Here is a 23,117-nt window from a genome sequence, read left to right as displayed (position 1 = left end):
GAGACAGAGAGGAGAGCGAGACAGAGAGGAGAGCGAGACAGAGAGGAGAGCGAGACAGAGAGGAGAGCGAGACAGAGAGGAGAGCGAGACAGAGAGGAGAGCGAGACAGAGAGGAGAGCGAGACAGAGAGGACAGCGAGACAGAGATGAGAGCGAGACAGAGATGAGAGCGAGACAGAGATGAGAGCGAGACAGAGATGAGAGCGAGACAGAGATGAGAGCGAGACAGAGGAGAGCGAGACAGAGGAGAGCGAGACAGAGGAGAGCGAGACAGAGGAGAGCGAGACAGAGGAGAGCGAGACAGAGGAGAGCGAGACAGAGGAGAGCGAGACAGAGGAGAGCGAGACAGAGAGGAGAGCGAGACAGAGAGATACAGAGAGGAGAGAGATACAGAGAGGAGAGAGAGACAGAGAGGAGAGAGAGACAGAGAGGAGAGAGAGACAGAGAGGAGAGAGAGAGAGACAGAGAGGAGAGAGAGAGAGAGGAGAGAGAGACAGAGAGGAGAGAGAGAGAGACAGAGGAGAGAGAGACAGAGAGGAGAGAGAGAGAGACAGAGGAGAGAGAGACAGAGAGGAGAGAGAGACAGAGAGGAGAGAGAGACAGAGAGGAGAGAGAGACAGAGAGGAGAGAGAGACAGAGAGGAGAGAGAGACAGAGAGGAGAGAGAGACAGAGAGGTGAGAGGAGAGAGAGAGAGGAGAGAGACAGAGAGGAGAGAGACAGAGAAGCGAGAGAGACAGAGAGGAGAGAGAGACAGAGAGGAGAGAGAGGAGAGAGAGAAGAATCCCAATAAAACCATCAGCTTTCACAGTCACACTGGGATTAATAGACCCTTTCTGCTATAATACCTAGAAACATCCTTAAATATCCATCACATTCATTCTTTAGGGTGAAACATTTTTTAAAGAAAGGGAAGAAGAGGAGAGAGAGGGAGAAAGATAGAGAAAAAGAGTGGCAGGAATAAATGTGAAGGATTTTGATTTTTTTATGTTTTATGCGCTCGTTTATGCGCTGCGCTCGTTGGTTGTTCAGACGGAGCCAAGAAACTGCCCCAGTCCTCCAGACCAGTCCTCCAGCCCAGTCCTCCAGCCCTGTATTGTACATCAGCAGCCATCTGTGCTTGCCACTGATGTGTGATTTTCCATCCACTCCCCTTCGAAAGTGGATCAGTACCAGTGCTATCATTTTCTGTCATGACTCATTTTGAGCCAGACGTGCACGGAAATCCAAAGTATTTTGGCAGCACCAGGAAGGAGGGGAGTCGGGTAGAAGGAGGGAGGGAGTAGAGGGGGAAAAAAGGAAAGAGAAAGAAATAGTCATTCCTTTCATTGTGACGGCAGTGAAACACCCCAAGCCTGGACTGGGCTTGTAATGGTGGTGGCAGACAGACAGGTACACTACCGTTCAAAAGTTTGGGGTCACTTAGAAATGTCCTTGTTTTTTAAAAGAAAAGCAGATTTTTTGTTCATTATAATAACATCAAATTGATCAGAAATACATTGAGACATTGTTAATGTTGTAAATGACTATTGTAGCTGGAAACTACTGATTTTCAATGGAATATCTTCATAGGCGAACAGAGGCCCATTATCAGCAACCATCACTCCTGTGTTCCAATGGCACGTTGAGTTAGCTAATCAAAGTGTATCATTTTAAAAGGCTAATTTATCATTAGAAAATCATTTTGCAATTATGTTAGCACAGCTGAAAACTGTTGTCCTGATTAAAGAAGCAATAAAACTTGCCTTTTTTAGACTAGTTGAGTATCTGGAGCATCAGCATTTGTGGGTTCGATTACAGGTTCGAAATTGCCAGAAACAAACACCTTTCTTCTGAAACTCGTCAGTCTATTCTTGTTCTGAGAAATTAAGGCTATTCCATGCGAGAAATTTCCAAGAAACTGAAGATCTCGTACAATGCTGTATACTACTCCCTTTACAGAACAGCGCAAACTGGCTCCAACCAGAATAGAAAGAGGAGTGGGAGGCCCCGGTGCACAACTGAGCAAGAGGACAAGTACATTAGAGTGTCTAGTTTGAGAAACAGACGCTTCACAAGTCCTCAAATGGTAGCTTCATTAAATAGTACCCGCAAAACACAAGTCTCAAAGTCAACAGTGAAGAGGCGACTCTGGGATGCTGGCCTTTAAATACCTGGTTTTGTAATGGGGATGGCAGACAGACAGGTATATAGACAGGTTTTGTAATGGGGATGGCAGACAGACAGGTATATAGACAGGTTTTGTAATGGGGATGGCAGACAGACAGGTATATAGACAGGTCTTGTAATGGGGTTGGCAGACAGACAGGTATATAGACAGGTAGGGGGGAAAGGAGGACGGGGGGTAGGTGGGAGGGTAAGACAGGGGGTAGGGGGGACAGGAGGAAAGGGGGTAGTGGGGACAGGAGGACAGGGGGTAGGGGGAGAGGAGGACAGTGGGTAATGGGGACAGGAGGAGAGGGGGTAATGGGGACAGGAGGAGAGGGGGTAGTGGGGACAGGAGGAGAGGGGGTAATGGGGACAGGAGGAGAGGGGGTAATGGGGACAGGAGGAGAGGGGGTAATGGGGACAGGAGGAGAGGGGGTGATGGGGACAGGAGGACAGGGGGTAGTGGGGACAGGAGGACAGGGGGTAGTGGGGACAGGAGGAGAGGGGGGTAGTGGGGACAGGAGGACAGTGGGTAATGGGGACAGGAGGAGAGGGGGTAGTGGGGACAGGAGGACAGTGGGTAATGGGGACAGGAGGAGAGGGGGTAGTGGGGACAGGAGGACAGGGGGTAGTGGGGACAGGAGGAGAGGGGGTAGTGGGGAGAGGAGGACAGGGGGTAGTGGGGAGAGGAGGACAGGGGGTAGTGGGGACAGGAGGACAGGGGGTAGGGGGGACAGGAGGACAGGGGGTAGTGGGGAGAGGAGGAGAGGGGGTAGTGGGGAGAGGAGGAGAGGGGGTAGTGGGGACAGGAGGACATGGGGTAGGGGGGTAGGAAGACAGCGGGTAGGGGGGACAGGAGGAGAGGGGGTAGTGGGGTAGGAAGACAGGGGGTAGGGGGGACAGGAGGAGAGGGGGTAGTGGGGACAGGAGGAGAGGAGGAGAGGGGGTAGTGGGGACAGGAGGAGAGGGGGTAGGGGGGACAGGAGGACAGGGGGTACGGGGACAGGAGGAGAGGAGAGGGGGTAGTGGGGACAGGAGGAGAGGAGGAGAGGGGGTAGGAAGACAGGGGGTAGGGGGGACAGGAGGACAGGGGGTACGGGGACAGGAGGAGAGGGGGTAGTGGGGACAGGAGGAGAGGGGGTAGTGGGGACAGGAGGAGAGGAGGAGAGGGGGTAGTGGGGACAGGATGAGAGGGGGTAGGGGGGACAAGAGGACAGGGGGTACGGGGACAGGAGGAGAGGAGAGGGGGTAGTGGGGACAGGAGGAGAGGAGGAGAGGGGGTAGTGGGGACAGGATGAGAGGGGGTAGAGGGGACAGGAGGAGAGGGGGTAGGGGGGTAGGAGGACAGGGGGTAGGGGGGTAGGAGGACAGGGGGTAGTGGGGACAGGAGGACAGGGGGTAGTGGGGACAGGAGGACAGGGGGTAGTGGGGACAGGAGGACAGGGGGTAGTGGGGACAGGAGGACAGGGGGTAGTGGGGACAGGAGGACAGGGGGTAGTGGGGACAGGAGGAGAGGGGGTAGTGGGGACAGGAGGACATGGGGTAGTGGGGAGAGGAGGACAGGGGGTAGTGGGGACAGGAGGACAGGGGGTAGGGGGGACAGGAGGACAGGGGGTAGTGGGGAGAGGAGGAGAGGGGGTAGTGGGGACAGGAGGACATGGGGTAGGGGGGTAGGAAGACAGGGGGTAGGGGGGACAGGAGGAGAGGGGGTAGTGGGGTAGGAAGACGGGGGGTAGGGGGGACAGGAGGAGAGGGGGTAGGGGGGACAGGAGGAGAGGGGGTAGTGGGGACAGGAGGAGAGGGGGTAGTGGGGACAGGAGGAGAGGAGGAGAGGGGGTAGTGGGGACAGGAGGAGAGGGGGTAGGGGGGACAGGAGGACAGGGGGTACGGGGACAGGAGGAGAGGAGAGGGGGTAGTGGGGACAGGAGGAGAGGGGGTAGTGGGGACAGGAGGAGAGGAGGAGAGGGGGTAGGGGGGTGGGAAGACAGGGGGTAGGGGGGACAGGAGGACAGGGGGTACGGGGACAGGAGGAGAGGGGGTAGTGGGGACAGGAGGAGAGGGGGTAGTGGGGACAGGAGGAGAGGAGGAGAGGGGGTAGTGGGGACAGGATGAGAGGGGGTAGGGGGGACAGGAGGACAGGGGGTACGGGGACAGGAGGAGAGGAGAGGGGGTAGTGGGGACAGGAGGAGAGGAGGAGAGGGGGTAGTGGGGACAGGATGAGAGGGGGTAGAGGGGACAGGAGGAGAGGGGGTAGGGGGGGTAGGAGGACAGGGGGTAGGGGGGTAGGAGGACAGGGGGTAGTGGGGACAGGAGGACAGGGGGTAGTGGGGACAGGAGGACAGGGGGTAGTGGGGACAGGAGGAGAGGAGGAGAGGGGGTAGTGGGGACAGGATGAGAGGGGGTAGTGGGGACAGGATGAGAGGGGGTAGGGGAGTCAGGAGGACAGGGGGTAGGGGGGACAGGAAGACAGGGGGTAGGTGGGACAGGAGGACAGGGGGTAGGTTGTGTGGGGTGGTGTCTGGTCCTTGGGTAGCTCACTCACCTCTCCTGGAACTGTTTGGAGGGTATGAGGCCTGCGCGAGGGTTGGCATGGCCATCTTGTTTAGCCTGCCACCAGTTGGCATCATCCTGGCTCATGATCTGAAGGATATCTCCCCTCTTGAAGGCCAGGCCCGCCTCCTTACACGGGATGGCTTTGTCCTCAGCTGGGTCGTAGTCAAACAGTGTCTTCACAAACATCTGGAGAGAGATGGGAGGGGGAGGTTGAGAGAGAAAGAGAGAGAGAGAAGTATTAAAAAGGACGACAGCGGTTTCTTCACATTACCTTTTGTCTCCTCTCCCCACTAGTCACCGTGGCAACATCAAGGTAGGCCGTCGCTACGGCGATCTAAACCTGCCCGGCTTCGGAACCAGATCAGACACACTTCACTGTTGCTTAATGTGATTGGCCAGGAAAGGTCAACACAATCAGGAGTTTGTCTATTACCTGCCTGAAGCCATTGGCTCTAGTCTCTCTGGGTTATTCCATCAACATGGTTTACATCCCAAATGGCACCCTATTCCCGACATAGTGCACTAGTTTGACCAGGACCGATAGGGCTCTGGTGAAAAGTAGTGCACTATAGGGAATGGAGGAGGAACACCCCCACATACTAAAGTCTGTCAGCTGTCTTAGAGCGTGGCGAGAGTTTAACGTCTACTGAGTCACAGACTCTAAATGTGACTCCTACTTCGTTCCGCTTTGTGATCTGGGCTGATTCGCAGGTCCAAATTAACTTCGGTAATCTTTCCCTACTGAAGAGGGAAACATATTTTGCAGAGATGGGCTAATTTATGTTGGCAGTCAGCGGAGGGACACAGCGCGTCATCAACACAACAGAAGTAAGACCTGGGAGAGAGAAAGGAGTGGAGACTTGGGCAACTTTCCCGTTATAGCGAAAACAACTCACTACATCTTCACTCCAAGACGCCTAAGCAGTCACAGTAAATTACCAGTCCTTAGCCACTGGTGAATATGTGCAGACAGGAGACAGACAGAGAAAGACAGGAGACATACAGACAGACAGGAGACAGACAGACAGACAAAGACAGGAGACTGATAGACAAAGACAGGAGACAGACAGGAGACAGACAAAGACAGGAGACATACAGACAGGAGACATACAGACAGGAGACATACAGACAGGAGACAGACTGACAGAGACAGACAGGAGACATACAGACAGGAGACATACAGACAGGAGACAGACTGACAGACAAAGACAGGAGACAGACAGACAAGAGACAGCCAGAGACAGACAGTGACAGACAGACAGGATACAGACACACAAGAGACAGAAAGACAAGAGACAGACACAGACATAAAGACAGACAAGATACAGACACACAAGAGACAAACAAGAGACAGAGACACAGAGACATACAGACACAGAGACAGACAAGAGACAGACAGACAGGAGACATACAGGAGACAGACAGGAGACAGACAAACAAGAGACAGACACATACAGACACAGACATAACGACAGACAAGAGACAGACAGAGACGGCCAGAGACAGCCAGAGACGGCCAGAGACGGCCAGAGACGGCCAGAGACGGCCAGAGACGGCCAGAGACGGCCAGAGACGGCCAGAGACGGCCAGAGACAGCCAGAGACAGCCAGAGACAGCCAGAGACAGCCAGAGACAGACGAGAGACAGACAGAGACAGACAGAGACAGCCAGAGACAGCCAGAGACAGCCAGAGACAGCCAGAGACAGACAGAGACAGACGAGAGACAGACAGAGACAGACAGAGACAGACAGAGACAGACGAGAGACAGACAGAGACAGACAGAGACAGACGAGAGACAGACAGAGACAGACAGAGACCGACAGAGACAAGAGACAAACAGACAAGAGACAGACAGACAGACAAGAGACAGACAGACAAGAGACAGACAGACAAGAGACAGACAGACAGACAGACAGACAAGAGACAGACAGACAAGAGAGAGACAGACAAGAGAGAGACAGACAGACAAGAGACAGACAGACATAAAGACAAGAGACATACACAGACATAAAGACAAGAGACATACACAGACATAACGACAGACATAACGACAGACAGAGACAGACGAGAGACAGACGAGAGACAGACAGAGACAGAGAGAGACAGAGAGAGACAGAGAGAGACAGACAGACAGAGACAGACAGAGACAGACAAGAGACAGACAGCCAGAGACAGGCAGCCAGAGACAGGCAGCCAGAGACAGGCAGAGAGACAGATAGACAGACGGGTAAAGTCTCTGTATGTGTTAGGGTGATTTAAGGAGGGCTACGTTGCCATGTGGTGAAATTATGTATCAGATGGGGACACTTTGTTTGGGTCTGAGCAAGGCGGAAACATACTTTCTGGCTCTCCAGCCTAACAGCAGTATAAACCAATTCTTCCTTGCTGAAAGCTCCTGCTTCACTCTCCCTCTCCGCTCGTCTTGTCCATCTTTCTTTTTCTCTCTACAGTTTTACACATGTGTACCCAATTAGCCCGCACTTCAATGTATTTATTATAGCCAAGGAAAGAGAGTAAACTAGCTCTTCTCAGAGGGGAGTGTGAAGTTCTGGCAGCGATACACAGGTTCAGATTGATATCTGAAATGACCATATTAAAACCATTAAACTATGACAGAGAGAACAACCCACCCACCCACATGCACCCTGTGTTCTGACAAATGGTATTCCAGCTTGGCTTTTGACCTGAGGCTCAGCTAGGGGACATACTTCCCCTCGCCTCCTCTGTAATTGATAAATGCCTATGAACGACCATACATCACAACTATGAGTTGGAGAATACAGGATACAGCCAGACGGGAGGATTTTCAGTTAAAACAGCCACCTATCGTTACAAGCAACTGCATTTACAGTACACATAAACCTACAAAACAAACACAAATCTCACATTCACACCAACACATACATAAGTGTTACTGTGGGCAGCTCGACCCTGTCGGATACACACTCCTACAGGAGGAACTGGACACTAACAAAAACACACCATGGAATCCAACATGGATTGTACAATAGTACCCACAAGATCCTATCAAACCCTCCCATTCAATCTAGCCATTCCTCTGCCTATATACAGTAGATTTCCCATTGAGTTGATGAGGGATGCGTAGACCCCAGGGACCATATTCATAAAGAGTAGGAATGCTGACAGTGTTGGGGAGTAGTGCACTAACTACATGTAGCTTGCTGACAGTGTTGGGGAGTAGTGAACTAACTACATGTAGCTTGCTGACAGTGTTGGGGAGTAGTGAACTAACTACATGTAGCTTGCTGACAGTGTTTTCAGTAGTTATGAAGTGCTGGAACAACACACCAGTTTGATTCTTTTTTTGCAAAAATAAAATATGTATGCAATCATTTCCTTTTTTGGGGGATGGGGGCATGAGATCTGCCTAAATCTCACATGAAACATAGTTTGTGTTTAATAGGTTATATTACACATTGTGTTAACATATGACCCCAAAGTGATCTGCTCTTGCAATTTATAGTGAATGACATTTCAGATGTACATATGGTATGTTTTTTCATGAAGTAGTGAAATCATTTTTCAGAGTAATAGCGAGATAAAATAATAATATTTTTCTTAGGGGTTGATTTAGTGTAGCTTAACTTTTTTCAGTGTGAAGTAATTGGTAGTTTGCTAAACTATATTCTCAGAGTAGGTCCCCAACACTGACCTAAGATCAGTTTTGTCGATCAAATCGTAATGAATAAGATGGGGGACCTGATCCTAGATCAACACTCTGAGATACTCTGAAAGTCTTTGTGAATATCTGGCCCAGCACTAGAGGCAGTGAGCAGTGTAACCCAATCAGCATAATGAATACGGCAGGAAGGCAGCAGCAGGACCTTACCTTGGGCTCCTTGCTTGGCGTCTCCTCTTTGATGGCTGGTATTAATTTAAACGTAATGGCCCCTTGGGACTGGGACTGAAACACAGACAACCGAAAGAGAGAGAGAGAGAGAGAAGAGCGGGAGAGAAAGAGAGCGATATAGAGAGAAAGAGAGAGAGAGAAATAGAGAGGGAGGGAGATAGAGAGGGAGGGAGATAGAGAGGGAGGGAGAGAGAGAGGGGGGGGGGGTAATTCAGTTTCATTGTAAATAACTCAAAACCCAACAAGCCTCATCCAATGAGAAAGCTTTAACCTGAGGATCAGTTTTACTTTTCAACAATTAGGATAGGATGACTGCTGGACGAGTGGAGCGGAGGGAAGAGGAGAGCCGCCAAGAGGATTCTGGTCCTAAAGCAACCACTGCTTTTAACAGGTCCCAGTCTACCAATTCCAAACTATCTTTCTCTTTCCTCTCTGGCTCCATCTCTACCCAGAGCTGATCTGAGGACTGTGGCAGTGTGTGTGTGTGTGTTTGGAGCGACTACAAAGCCCCCTACAGGGACCCCTCCCTGCCTGTCTCTTCTAGGGGGAGTATGTGGCCCAACATACCCCAAACAGAGGCCTGCTCCTGGGCCTGCTGGTACAGCAGGGCTGGCCAGAGTTTAGCTTAGCTGTCAACACAGATGAATCATAGGGACATGGCCGCCCAGTGAGGATGAGTTAGGAGGAGAGAGTCCTGCCACTACAAACAAGACTGTAAATCTCTATAGCCGCGGGGCCCCGGCACCAAAACACAACTATAAACAGCAGGTCAATGATAACATACACACACAAGCATGGACTAAAATACACACAGAGATGCACGGACACACACCAGAATGTGGATGATTTCATCCGGCTTCTTGTCATCCACAGGAACGCCGTTCACTTCCCTCAGCACGTCGCCTACATGGATCAGACCTGGGACAGGGACAAGACAGAGAGCGAGAGGGAGGAAGAGAGAGAGAGGGAGAGGAGAGCAAAAGAGAGAAGACACGGACACAGAGACATAACACACTGTACAGAGTGCACACAAACACAGCTATAGACACACACAATAGAAAATTCAGACCTACAAATAGAAATCCTTTGGAAGTTAATATCAGACGAAACAATAAATGTCCAATGCATTTTAAACTGAGTATAATGAATGTGTGAGGTTGTATTGCTTTAGTAACACACAGCTTGGGGGGGTTGTTCTCTGCTTTCCAGCAGTGTGTGGCTCTTCTTCATGCTGGTATTAGTGATTTTTGGGCCCGTATGCAGCAATGCCCTTTACAACAGGGCATGACTACACTTTACATTATACACTGAGTACATGGGGGACGACAGACAGAGACAGACAAACAGCGACAGTGGGTGGAGCGAGAGAGAGGGTGGGTGGGTGGGTGGAGAGAGTGGGTGGAGAGAGAGAGAGAGTGTGGCTAAGTGGAGAAAGAGAGAGAGAGTTGGTGAGAGGAGAGAGAGAGTGGGTGGGTGGGTGGAGAGAGAGAGGGTGGGTGGGTGGAGAGAGAAATATAACTTACCACTTCTGTCTGCTGCTCCACCTCTCATGATCCTGGCGATAAGGATGGCTCCTGTGTGCTCATCACGCTTTATTGTGGCTCCCTGCATCACAAACACACAAGGAACAGGTCAAAAGATGAAGTATCATATGAAGGTTTCCTTTTGCTGTTGTTCTTTTTATATTTTCTTTTTCTCCCCAATTTCGTGGTATCCAACTGTCTCATCGCTGCAACTCCCGTACGGACTCGGGAGAGGCGAAGGTCGAGAGCCGTGCGTCCTCCGAAACACGACCCAACCAAGCCGCACTGCTTCTTGACACAATGCCCAACCCGGAAGCCAGCCGCACCAATGTGTCGGAGAAAACACCGTACACCTGGCGACCGTGTCAGCGTGCACTGTGCCTGGCTCGTCACAGGTGTCGCTAAAGCACGATGGGACAAGGACATCCCTGCCGGCCAAACCCTCCCTTAACCCGGACGACGCTGGGCCAATTGTGCCCATGGGTCTCCCAGTCGCGGCCGGCTGTGACAGAGCCTGGACTCAAACCCAGAGTCTCCAGTGGCACAGCTAGCCCTGCGATGCAGTGCCTTAGACCACTGTGCCACCCGGGAGGGCATCATATGGTGTTACACGTGTACCAATATCCAGAAATACCATCATGAACGTCCAACAGACATTTTCTGGTCAACCATCTCTTCCAACCTGCTACAGCTCGCTGTGATTTCCAATCCAAACCCCACTTCAATCAACCACTGGGGTGAATCCCCCTACTGGTTGACATGAACGCCATAGCACAGGCTGTACAGTACAGCTGGGCATTTTCAGTCCAAACCTTTCCGGGCATAGACATCCATCCCGGGACTAAATCTGTCTGGACCGGCCCCTGACTGAAAGAAAAGTGAGGCCCTAGCAGATAGTTAACCTTCAGCCCTGTAGCAGCAGCAGACATCCAGACACTGTCTCCCTCGCCTCTCTCTCTCTCTCTCCCCTGTGTTTTCACTGTCGTCTTTACTGCCCCATAGCTGAGACCAGGACACAGAGGGCAGGGGGAGAGACATACAGACAGGATATAGAGGATAGAAGGGATGAGGTTTCAGTGCAGCCAGTAATGCGTTTACCAGGGCTTCTCTTCTCTTCAGCCAGCCAGAGACAATGGGTCCAGGGTGTGCCAACAGCCAACCCGCCCCGCCCTTCCACAAGCAACTTATCGGCAGAGTGCTGGATGGTGGACGGACGCTGGCACACAGCGAGACGAGAGACGGCTAAACCTTTTTCGAATCCGACCACAGCATGGAGTGTCATCACCGCCAGCCATCGCCTATCCAACCGGTCCGAGCCAGACGGGTAACGGCTCCGTAGACGTGTAGTCTAGGCACATAGTTAAGAACTAGAAAGGCATCATCCCTCGCTCCTCTCGTCTCAAACTGTTATTCACATCATCTTCATTACTGTTATTGTTTCTGTGAAAGAAGAGGCTCCTTTTTCTCCACAGTGTGGACTGTGCTTCGTTTCAAACTGTCTAACTGTCTAACCAACTGCCATGTTGTTCTAACCAACTGCCACGAGGGCCTAGCCAGGGGCACTCAGAGACAACTAGCCTACGTCAATGACGAGGCGGTGGCCAACCAAACGTCTTTCCGTTTCATTGTTCTTGGGCGACCTACCTAAATATAGTACCTCCACAGGTCCAACAATCATGGCTGACAAGAAGCGCAGAGAGATCACTGGTTTCTACCACGTCACCCTCACCGTTTTCTCAACCTGTTCACTCCTAAATGGTTTTCTCCCCCACTAATACTTTCCTAGAGGTTCTTTCCTCTGTATGACGTTGAGGTAAGAAGACGAGATGGCTGCTGGGCCTGATCGAAAGAGCAGAGGCCCTTCCTTTAACATGGGGATAAGACGCTCCTCGGGCCAGAGATCTTCACAGCTTTTCCATTTAATCAAATAGTTTGTCCAATTATGGTAACCAGAGAGGTTTTGGTAGGAGAAAATCAGAGGAGGGGTGGAGAGGGCAGAACACTGTCAAACCCTGGTGTCAAGGTCACAGCTAACCCCTTACTGAGACTATAAACAGCTGAAACGTGATGCAATAGGAGAGGGAGGGAGACATGAGGAGGGAGGGAGGGGGCACCAGACAAAGAGGGCAGAGAGAGTATGAGAGATGGAGAAAGAAGGCAAAACAGAGGGAGAGACAGAGAGAGAGATATACAGGTCTGTGTTATCTCCCAGAGCAGTGTCCAGACCGTAGTTGCAGGGTTGCAGCTCTCTGCTTTTCATCCAGTTGGGATGTTTTTGTCAGTGTGTTGTTGGCTGGGGGCCAGGACTTAGACGGATGTTTTTGTCAGTGTGTTGTTGGCTGGGGGCCAGGACTTAGACGGATGTTTTTGTCAGTGTGTTGTTGGCTGGGGGCCAGGACTGAGATGGATGTTTTTGTCAGTGTGTTGTTGGCTGGGGGCCAGGACTGAGATGGATGTTTTTGTCAGTGTGTTGTTGGCTGGGGGCCAGGACTGTGATGGATGTTTTTGTCAGTGTGTTGTTGGCTGGGGGCCAGGACGGTGATGGATGTTTTTGTCAGTGTGTTGTCGGCTGGGGGCCAGGACTGTGATGGATGTTTTTGTCAGTGTGTTGTCGGCTGGGGGCCAGGACTGTGATGGATGTTTTTGTCAGTGTGTTGTCGGCTGGTGGCCAGGACTGTGATGGATGTTTTTGTCAGTGTGTTGTCGGCTGGGGGCCAGGACTGTGATGGATGTTTATGTCAGTGTGTTGTCGGCTGGTGGCCAGGACTGTGATGGATGTTTTTGTCAGTGTGTTGTCGGCTGGGGGCCAGGACTGTGATGGATGTTTTTGTCAGTGTGTTGTCGGCTGGGGGCCAGGACTGTGATGGATGTTTTTGTCAGTGTGTTGTCGGCTGGGGGCCAGGACTGTGATGGATGTTTTTGTCAGTGTGTTGTTGGCTGGGGGCCAGGACTGTGATGGATGTTTTTATCAGTGTGTTGTTGGCTGGGGGCCAGGACTGTGATGGATGTTTTTGTCAGTGTGTTGTTGGCTGGGGGCCAGGACTGAGATGGATGTTTTTGTCAGTGTGTTGTTGGCTGGGGGCCAGGACTGAGATGGATGTTTTTGTCAGTGTGTTGTTGGCTGGGGGCCAGGACTGTGATGGATGTTTTTATCAGTGTGTTGTTGGCTGGGGGCCAGGACTGAGATGGATGTTTTTGTCAGTGTGTTGTTGGCTGGGGGCCAGGACGGTGATGGATGTTTTTGTCAGTGTGTTGTCGGCTGGGGGCCAGGACTGTGATGGATGTTTTTGTCAGTGTGTTGTCGGCTGGGGGCCAGGACTGAGATGGATGTTTTTGTCAGTGTGTTGTCGGCTGGGGGCCAGGACTGTGATGGATGTTTTTGTCAGTGTGTTGTCGGCTGGGGGCCAGGACTGTGATGGATGTTTTTGTCAGTGTGTTGTCGGCTGGTGGCCAGGACTGTGATGGATGTTTTTGTCAGTGTGTTGTCGGCTGGGGGCCAGGACTGTGATGGATGTTTTTGTCAGTGTGTTGTCGGCTGGGGGCCAGGACTGTGATGGATGTTTATGTCAGTGTGTTGTCGGCTGGTGGCCAGGACTGTGATGGATGTTTTTGTCAGTGTGTTGTCGGCTGGGGGCCAGGACTGTGATGGATGTTTTTATCAGTGTGTTGTTGGCTGGGGGCCAGGACTGTGATGGATGTTTTTGTCAGTGTGTTGTCGGCTGGGGGCCAGGACTGTGATGGATGTTTTTGTCAGTGTGTTGTCGGCTGGGGGCCAGGACTGTGATGGATGTTTTTGTCAGTGTGTTGTCGGCTGGGGGCCAGGACTGTGATGGATGTTTTTGTCAGTGTGTTGTCGGCTGGGGGCCAGGACTGTGATGGATGTTTTTGTCAGTGTGTTGTTGGCTGGGGGCCAGGACTGTGATGGATGTTTTTATCAGTGTGTTGTTGGCTGGGGGCCAGGACTGTGATGGATGTTTTTGTCAGTGTGTTGTTGGCTGGGGGCCAGGACTGTGATGGATGTTTTTGTCAGTGTGTTGTTGGCTGGGGGCCAGGACTGAGATGGATGTTTTTGTCAGTGTGTTGTCGGCTGGGGGCCAGGACTGTGATGGTTGTTTTATTAGGTTTCATCGATAAGGAGGGAGGAAGGCTCGTGGCTGGCTGAAGGGTAAATGAAGAAAGAAGTGAATAAGCTTCATCTGTTCTTTGTCATTACCACTCCTTCCCTAATCATATGTCGGCTGGAAGTCAGACCAGTCTAGAAGAGTAATTCTAGAACTGGAAATTGACCCACTACCCTGCTGTCGTGACGGGCCGATCCCTATCCAGGCTAGAGCTACGCCAAGAGGGAGGGAGAGAGAGAGAGAGATGGAGACGGAGACGGAGGGAGGAATGGATATGATTCCTGGATCACCTCATTGTGAACTCAGCTGAGACACGGTAGGAAAATGAGCTCTACTTGATAAGAGTAGTGCAGTCTTCAGCCAAGTCATCAGACTGACTACTGGAGGGGGGTTAGACAGCCAAGCAACCACGCAACAGGAGCCAGCAGGGTGAGGCCCATTAGGAGAGGAGGAAAGAGGGTGAGGGGAGAGAGGGAAAGAGGGAGAGAGAGTAAGAAAGAGGGAGAGATAAAAAGAGAGAAAGTGGGTGGGGGGGATGAGGGAGGGAGGGAGAAAGTAAGAGAGTGAAATTTAGAAAGACAGAGAGAATGGAGGGTGAGACTGGGGGACAGGTCCTCTCCAGGAGGGAGACATTAGTGACGACTTGTTCACATCAACTAACACCGAGCTGTTGAACTAATGAGCACTTCACGTATAGTACACTCTCTGATCGTTTGAGAGTTAATGACCACCTTTTCCCTCTCCAACGGCAATCCACGCGTCCTCCCTCCTTACCTCTCACCCCTCTCCCCCTCCCACAGCAGTCCACACATCTCCTCTCCTTACATCCCACCCCTCCCCCTCTCCCATGGGAGTCCACACGTCCTCCCTCCTTACCTCCCACCCCTCCCATGGCAGTCCACACGTCCCCCCTCCTTACCTCCCACCTCTCCCCCTCTCCCACAGCAGTCCACACGTCCCCCCTCCTTACCTCCCACCTCTCCCCCTCTCCCACAGCAGTCCACACGTCCTCCCTCCTTACCTCCCACCTCTCCCCCTCTCCCACAGCAGTCCACACGTCCTCCCTCCTTACCTCCCACCCCTCCCATGGCAGTCCACACGTCCCCCCTCCTTACCTCCCACCTCTCCCCCTCTCCCACAGCAGTCCACACGTCCTCCCTCCTTACCTCCCACCTCTCCCCCAGCAGTCCACACGTCCCCCCTCCTTACCTCCCACCTCTCCCCCTCTCCCACAGCAGTCCACACGTCCCCCCTATTTACCTCCCACCTCTCCCACAGCAGTCCACACGTCCTCCCTCCTTACCTTCCTCCCCTCCCCTCCCATGGCAGTCCACACGTCCCCCCTCCTTACCTCCCACCTCTCCCCCTCTCCCATGGAAGTCCACACGTCCCCCCTCCTTACCTCCCACCTCTCCCCCTCTCCCACAGCAGTCCACACGTCCTCCCTCCTTACCTCCCACCCCTCCCATGGCAGTCCACACGTCCCCCCCTCCTTACCTCCCACCTCTCCCCCTCTCCCATGGCAGTCCACACGTCCCCCCTCCTTACCTCCCACCTCCCCCCTCTCCCACAGCAGTCCACACGTCCTCCCTCCTTACCTCCCACCCCTCCCCCACAGCAGTCCACACCTCCTTCCTCACCTCCCACCCCTCCCCCTCTCCCATGGCAGTCCACGTCTCCTCTCCTTACATCCCACCCCTCCCCCTCTCCCACGGCAGTCCACACGTCCTCGCTACATCGTTTCAGGGCCTCAACGAGCTGTGCACCACATGGAGAGGCTGGTACACTTCATTCCCTCTTCTCCCGGGCCAAATGGCGCTTTTCTGTGAGCTAGCTAAAAGACCTGACCTGCTTTGGAAGTACTAAGAGAGGTAGAGGCCCCTCCATGGTACAGAGGAGTTTTGGGATAAATGTTGTAACCCAATGGTGACCTTAACCATACCTCCCCTGTTCTGCTGATGCCCTGTGGTTAATTCTCATCAACAGCACTGATGCATAGCTCCTAATGAGCAAATACATAAACAGCCCTGAACCAAAAGAAGCTCTGGCTTCAAACACTGGGATGGGTGCATACAAGCGCACACACACAAACACATACAGTTGGGAAAGATTCACTAGCACTAGCCGGCATGGGGCCTCTCTTGAAGCTGCTAACCTGAGAATGGCTGCTCTGTTCGTTAACACAGACCCATCAGCACTCGCTGGCACATGGAAGCCATTTGGGAGACTCCAGCTGCGGACGAGCCAAGGAGAGTTTAACTAGAGCCAGGGAAACGGTGGTGCCCGGGGGTTACCTGAACGCAGGCCAGCCAAAGACTGACTAACAGTCAGACAGACATAGGCCTAGGCTGAATCCTAAATGGCACCCTATTCCCTATATAGTGCACTACCTTCAACCAGGACCCTATGGCCTCTGGTCAAATGTAGTGCACTATATAGGGAGTAGGGTGCCATTTGGGACACAACAAGACAGGCAGGAGGACTTAAGGGTTATGATTGATGTTGGACAATCACAAAGCCTGATGAATGAGCTACACTAGTAAGTAGAGGGGCCACCACTTAACCATCAAGTGACTGGCTAAACCTCGTCATTCTCACGAAATAGATAGCTTAGTTAGCCCAAGAGGAGGGAAACATAAGGAAGTGTCTCTTTTTGTGTGTATTTTGTTTCGCTTTTTGCCCCTTGCCTCCGTAAGAGTCTTCCGACTTGGGGTGAAAGTCTAAAAATAGGCATTACTTATAGGAAGTGAGCGAGCCTCCCTCCCTCTGAAAAATGATATGTTGGAGAAGTTAGCGATGTGGAATCGTCCTGGTGGAATCAGCAGGGCTTTTAGGTTTGGGCTCGGCGGTCAATTACTCATCAGTAAGTAAGGTGATCCTCAGCCTCTGCTCTCCTCTCCCCCTGATCAGCTCCATATGGGAACCTCTGCTCCGACCACTATTACTATATTTTGAACACATAAATGTTTCTGATCGTTATTGTAGGCCCGGCCAAAACTCAATAGCTTAATCTCCGCGGTGTGATGAGAATTGGAGAAATATTCATCCATATCAGACTGTTAGTTATATTCTCTCTCCGAGTCTCTGTGAACGTATAAAAAACACATGCAGAGCGAGACAGGGTTGCCGTATTAAGTATGTGATGACAAATGGCTCACACTTTACATATTCACTCAACTTTGAGAAAGAGGAAAGAGAGAGGGGCTTGGGGGGCTAGGGGACAATCTGGATTGCCTCACGGTATATAGGAGGCGAGCGTGCATTTCTGAGAGCGAACGAGAGTCAAGCGATATCTTCCAGGGCCTTTCAACGTGCGCTGGAGCCACGATAGTGGGGCAGGGGCCAGGACAGTTACTGCTGCAGTAGGAGAGACCTCAGCCCTCTGCTCAACACACGTCAGTCAGGACCAGAGCCTACTGGCTGGCTTAGGTTTCAGGGGGCTGGTGGCTGTGGCCCAGGGCAGATAGAGTGAGGTAGGGGCCAGGACAGTTACTGCAACTGCAGACATAGGGCCTATAGGGCTGGCTGGGCCTTCAGGGGGCTGGGGTAAATAATTATTGGAGATTAAGTATAGGTGCTGGGGGGCCTGGACAGCTATAGCAGCAGTAGGAGAAGCAACAGGAGAGGCTTCAGACCTCAGCACAGCACACTGGGGCTGGTGGCTCTGGCTGGGGTTAGAGGCTGGGTGTCTAGCCTGGCCATGGTGGAGAAACAGAAGTCATATTACCCAGCCCTAACCCTGCCTGGCTGGGGCTTCAGGGCATCTAGGGTATACGATTGGGGATTGGGAACAAGGGCTGGGGCCAGGGCCATAGGATCTGCTGGCTGGCTGGTTCTTCAGCGGTCTGGTAGCTAGAGCTGGGAGTGGGACACTGGCTGGAACTACAGGACTGGTGGTGTGGCTGGGGCTTCAGGAGTCTGGGTGTGTGTGGCCTGGTCATAGTGGAGAGCCAGAGGGGATCCTCTTACCCCTCCCCCCCTCAACCTGCCAGCAAAAACAAGCAGGCGTCTCCATTTCACACACACGTCCCTCAGTCCGTAACGACCACTCATAACATTGTCTGAGCCTGTGGCATTCAACAAATATTATTTTTCCCTGCAAATTGAACGAGACAAGAAAAAACAAATGTGAGTGGTCGGGCCAGTGGGCGAGAACGTGTTTTGACATGATGTCACTTAACAGCAAATTGTAACGGCGACAATAAACTCTCACTTTGGCTCGGCAAGTCCGCTACCTGCCACCATGTTGACTGAAGTATTTAGGATATAAATACACATGTAGTGGAAACCACATGCTAGCATTTTGCTCTCACCAGATGTTGACTGTGGAAAATAGAATCACAATGGAAACAAGGCCTCCTGGACATTAAAACCCAATTACCTCCAATCATATCTCTAAAAGTGTGTCATTCAGCCTTACGTCAGACGGATGGCATATCACCCCCATTACATATAGGACCATTCAGAAACAGAGCCAACTGAGCATTTATGAGGCCTTGCATACTTAATCCCAGAGAGAAAATACAAAGCATCGTCTGAAAAACAGAATGAATGAAAGAAAGTAAAGTGATACTCAGGTAATATAGTAATGAATGTATGTGGTCATGATTGAGAAATTAAGTTCGTAATTCACTGTGGTACTCCTACATTATAATACAGAGCAGGAGATCATTCACTGTGGTACTCCTACATTATAATACAGAGCAGGAGATCATTCACTGTGGTACTCCTACATTATAATACAGAGCAGGAGATCATTCACTGTGGTACTCCTACATTATAATTCAGAGCAGGAGATCATTCACTGTGGTACTCCTATATTATAATACAGAGCAGGAGATCATTCACTGTGGTACTCCTACATTATAATACAGAGCAGTAGATCATTCACTGTGGTACTCCTATATTATAATACAGAGCAGGAGATCATTCACTGTGGTACTCCTACATTATAATACAGAGCAGGAGATCATTCACTGTGGTACTCCTATATTATAATACAGAGCAGGAGATCATTCACTGTGGTACTCCTACATTATAATACAGAGCAGGAGATCATTCACTGTGGTACTCCTACATTATAATACAGAGCAGGAGATCATTCACTGTGGTACTCCTACATTATAATACAGAGCAGGAGATCATTTGTGACTTCTTAGAGTGGTACTCAGCAGATGAAAGATCTTACTGTCAGTGAAATAAAGAAAAGCTTATATGTTCAACGATTTTTCTACTTCTAGTAGTTAATTAATGCCACAGTAACTGCTCCTGTGTGTGTGTGTGTGTGTGTGTGTGTGTGTGTGTGTGTGTGTGTGTGTGTGTGTGTGTGTGTGTGTGTGTGTGTGTGTGTGTGTGTGTGTGATAGCTGCCACCCTCCATCCTCTCCACCTGTTTTATTAAATCACTTGTGATTACAACTAATAAAAACCTACGCAGAGAATCTCTGGCTAAAAGGTCCTCTTTTATTTCCTTAACCCTGCTCTTGACCTGGGAGTGCAATTAACAGGTCTTATGAGAAAAGGGAAAATTGCAGGTCATTATCATGATAATTCAAGGGAGGAGTCGGAGCTGCCAGATAGTCTGTGTTGGAGTCTGTCCTGGGAAAGACGGCTTCCAGTTCATTTTTCTTACCCGCTTCCTCCTCATCCACAGGCTCTTAATGTTAGATAGTCATTACACACTCTCTGAGAAAACCTATTGAGCAGACCAACCTCAGCATTTCAGCTGTTTGTGTGTTGAGTCTGAATCCAGAGTCAGCATGTATTCGTATGCTCTGCGGGTTGCTATTTCTGTCCTGAGGTGTGTGTGTGTGTGTGTGTGTGTGTGTATACAATGACAGTTATCGTGTCTCTCTCTCTCCCTCTGAGAATGTTTAGTGTTTTCTTCTGAAATTATCCCTCCAGGAAAACATCACTTTCAGATGTCACCTCTCATCTCCGTAAGTGGCCTGGGAAACCCCCAGAGCGAGGTCGCCTGGAGCGCCGCACAGGGACAGGCAACAATGCGCCCAATCACCACCTCACCTCCAGCTCTCGTAATGCCGCACGGACGGAGCACTGACGCACGGAACACGCTTTGGGGAGAGGAAGCTACTATATATTATACAAACAAGATGGGAAAGAGTGTTCAAGAGGCCTGAAACCATTCTAGGCGTTTAAGATTACCGATGATAGGGAACGCTTTCAGTGAGCCTTGAGATCTATATGGGAATGTAGTTTCTGTGATGTAGGGTGATCTGAGGCTGTGTGTGGATCACTCTCCAGAATGGCATGAGCTAGATCTGATCACATCATAACACACACAGAGAGAAGTGACCTTGACCTCTACAGCTGACATGTGGTGAGTCTGGCTTTCCATCAAACACTCAACCAGTCACATAATCACCCAATCAGATGAAGTTACAATTAGAAGAAAAGATGAAACTTAATAGGTTGGGGTACTGGTTAGAAGGAATTAGTCAAAACTGAAACTACAGATCTGAAATCTCTATACTGTTACAAGTTCCAAATCTAACAGGCTTCGGGTAAAAGAGAGGAGGGCGCGTGCTCTGCCACCATGGAAGCAAACACTCCATCCACTTTCTACTGCCAGTTACAAAAAATACATGTACAAGTGATCAAATCCAATAGCATCACCAAACCAGAACGACCCAGACGTTTCCTCATGTTTTACACTCTAGAACATTCTAGAACAATCCATCTTCCTCACAGAGCTCCAAACCCACAGCCAATCCATCAAATGAAAGATGCATGGGTTTTAAAGCACACGGCTCGATCTGTAAAACACTAACATGTGTCCCGCCTGCCTCCCATAATTTAATCTAATGCTCCATTAATCTCAGTGTCGTTACCAACGACTTGATTGTCACACGCTAATGTAAACATACAACAAAGGGAACATCCTCATATCTCGTTTTAAACGGCTTCAGTGTCATTATGTACGACTTTCATTGACTAAATAGTTGAAATTAACAAAGCTCGTCTCAAAATACATTTTGTATTTATTTGTTGTGCACCGCAATCTCCAAGCCAAAGGTATTAAGAGTCTATTGCGAGACAGACAGAGAGAGACACAGAGAGAGACAGACCGAGAGAGAGAGAGACAGACAGAGACAGACCGAGAGAGAGAGAGACAGAGAGAAATGGGCGGGTAACATCTTGACTATCTGGGTCTCTGCACGTGTTTACAGACTGACTCTGAGAGTCAAATGAAGAAGAGATGAGGCAGGAGGAGTGATCCAACAGCTCTAATGGTGCCAGAATGGTGAAGTGAAGGCTGAAGCCCAGATGGAAAATCATAGTCTGCCTTTTGACATACCAATATCTGATTGTGATGCCAGTCATTCTCTCGTTCCTTCCTGGAAGAACAGAATGTCATGTGTGCAGTAAGGTCTGATCGGCAGCAATCTAAAGCAGTAGGGGTGATCGGAAACGCTCAGCAAAAATCAACATAGTAGTCTAAAAGACAAGTTGAGTATTTCAGGATTCTTAACGAGGAGCCCAGCTGATCCAGTGAGAGTGGGTGGTCAGGAGTTGCATTGATTAGGTACAGGGCAGAGCCAATTGGATGGCATGCCACTGACATAGCCAGACATCCACGCAGGAGATGATGTCCATGGTATGGAGGGTGTTTTCCATCGAGTTGCACCCACCATGGCACGGGCACTCTTGACGGGAAAACCCATCCATTCACGCAAGGAGAGAGAGCGAGCGAGAGAGCGAGAGAGCGAGAGAGCGAGAGAGAGAGAGAGAGAGAGAGCGCGAGAGAGCGAGAGAGAGAGAGAGAGAGAGAGAGAGAGAGAGAGCGAGAGAGCGAGAGAGAGAGAGAGCGAGATAGAGAGAGAGAGAGATAGAGAGAGAGAGAAAGAGAGAGAGAGAGAGAAAGACAGAGAGAGAGAGAGAGAAAGACAGAGAGAGAGAGAAAGACAGAGAGAGAGAGAGAAAGACAGAGAGAGAGAGAAAGACAGAGAGAGAGACAGAGAGAGACAGAGAGAGAGACAGAGAGAGAGACAGAGAGAGAGACAGAGAGAGAGACAGAGAGAGAGACAGAGAGAGAGACAGAGAGAGAGACAGAGAGAGAGACAGAGAGAGAGACAGAGAGAGAGACAGAGAGAGAGACAGCGAGAGAGACAGCGAGAGAGACAGAGAGAGACAGAGAGAGAGACAGCGAGAGAGACAGAGAGAGACAGAGAGAGACAGAGAGAGACAGAGAGAGACAGACAGAGACAGACAGAGACAGACAGAGACAGACAGACAGAGACAGACAGAGACAGACAGACAGAGACAGACAGAGACAGACAGAGACAGACAGAGACAGACAGAGACAGACAGAGACAGACAGACAGAGACAGAGACAGAGAGAGAGACAGAGACCAAGAGAGAGAGAGACATTGAGCCTGTCGGGTTCCTGGCTGGGTGTTTTGACAGCTCCTAATGATGCCTAACAACCTGGGAATGGAGGGTCGAGTGTCTGGGGGTTTGGACGGCTGGGCCGAGTGAGGGGCATGATGGAAAGACGTGCGTTCCTAATGGGACCCTATTCCCTATATTTCGACCAAAGCCCATAGGACAACCGTAGTAAAGGACAACAGAGAGAGAGAAATAGGGAAGAGTCAGACAGACAGAGACAAAATGGAGAGAGAGACGTGGAGAAGAGAATGAGACAGACAGCAGAGAAAGATGAAGAGGAGTGATATAGTGGTGTAGAGATGAAGGGATTCAGAAGAGAGGGGCACAGAGAGAACAGAGGAGAGTGAGCCATAAAAAACACAACACAGGGCGGGGCAAACACAGCAAGGACCTCCACCTTTACATCTTCATCACGGGGTTTAAAAGCCAAACGAGAGGAGTAGGACACATCGACCACAGTCTTCGGTTTTTGCTTCCCAAATGGCACCCTTTTCC

General features: G+C 50.8%; 1 protein-coding gene across 6 annotated transcripts in view; it reads right to left on the bottom strand.

The window, feature by feature from the left end:
* The window catches only part of LOC129822843 (MAGUK p55 subfamily member 7-like), a 249,857-nt gene that overhangs the window by 81,840 nt on the left and 144,900 nt on the right, over positions 1-23,117 (bottom strand). For all 6 annotated transcript variants that reach the window (XM_055881296.1, XM_055881291.1, XM_055881294.1 and 3 more), the window contains 4 exons: positions 10,094-10,175; positions 9,403-9,488; positions 8,550-8,624; positions 4,688-4,884 (listed from right to left, as the gene is read on the bottom strand). In XM_055881296.1, the coding sequence (XP_055737271.1) occupies positions 4,688-4,884; positions 8,550-8,624; positions 9,403-9,488; positions 10,094-10,175 (440 nt within the window). The remainder of the gene's footprint in view (positions 1-4,687; positions 4,885-8,549; positions 8,625-9,402; positions 9,489-10,093; positions 10,176-23,117) is intronic.

Source organism: Salvelinus fontinalis, chromosome 25, assembly GCF_029448725.1.
Source record: "Salvelinus fontinalis isolate EN_2023a chromosome 25, ASM2944872v1, whole genome shotgun sequence".
NCBI lineage: Eukaryota > Metazoa > Chordata > Actinopteri > Salmoniformes > Salmonidae > Salvelinus > Salvelinus fontinalis.
The sequence above is the reverse complement of the archived record's forward strand: the minus strand, read 5'-3'. Positions and strand labels throughout refer to the sequence as shown.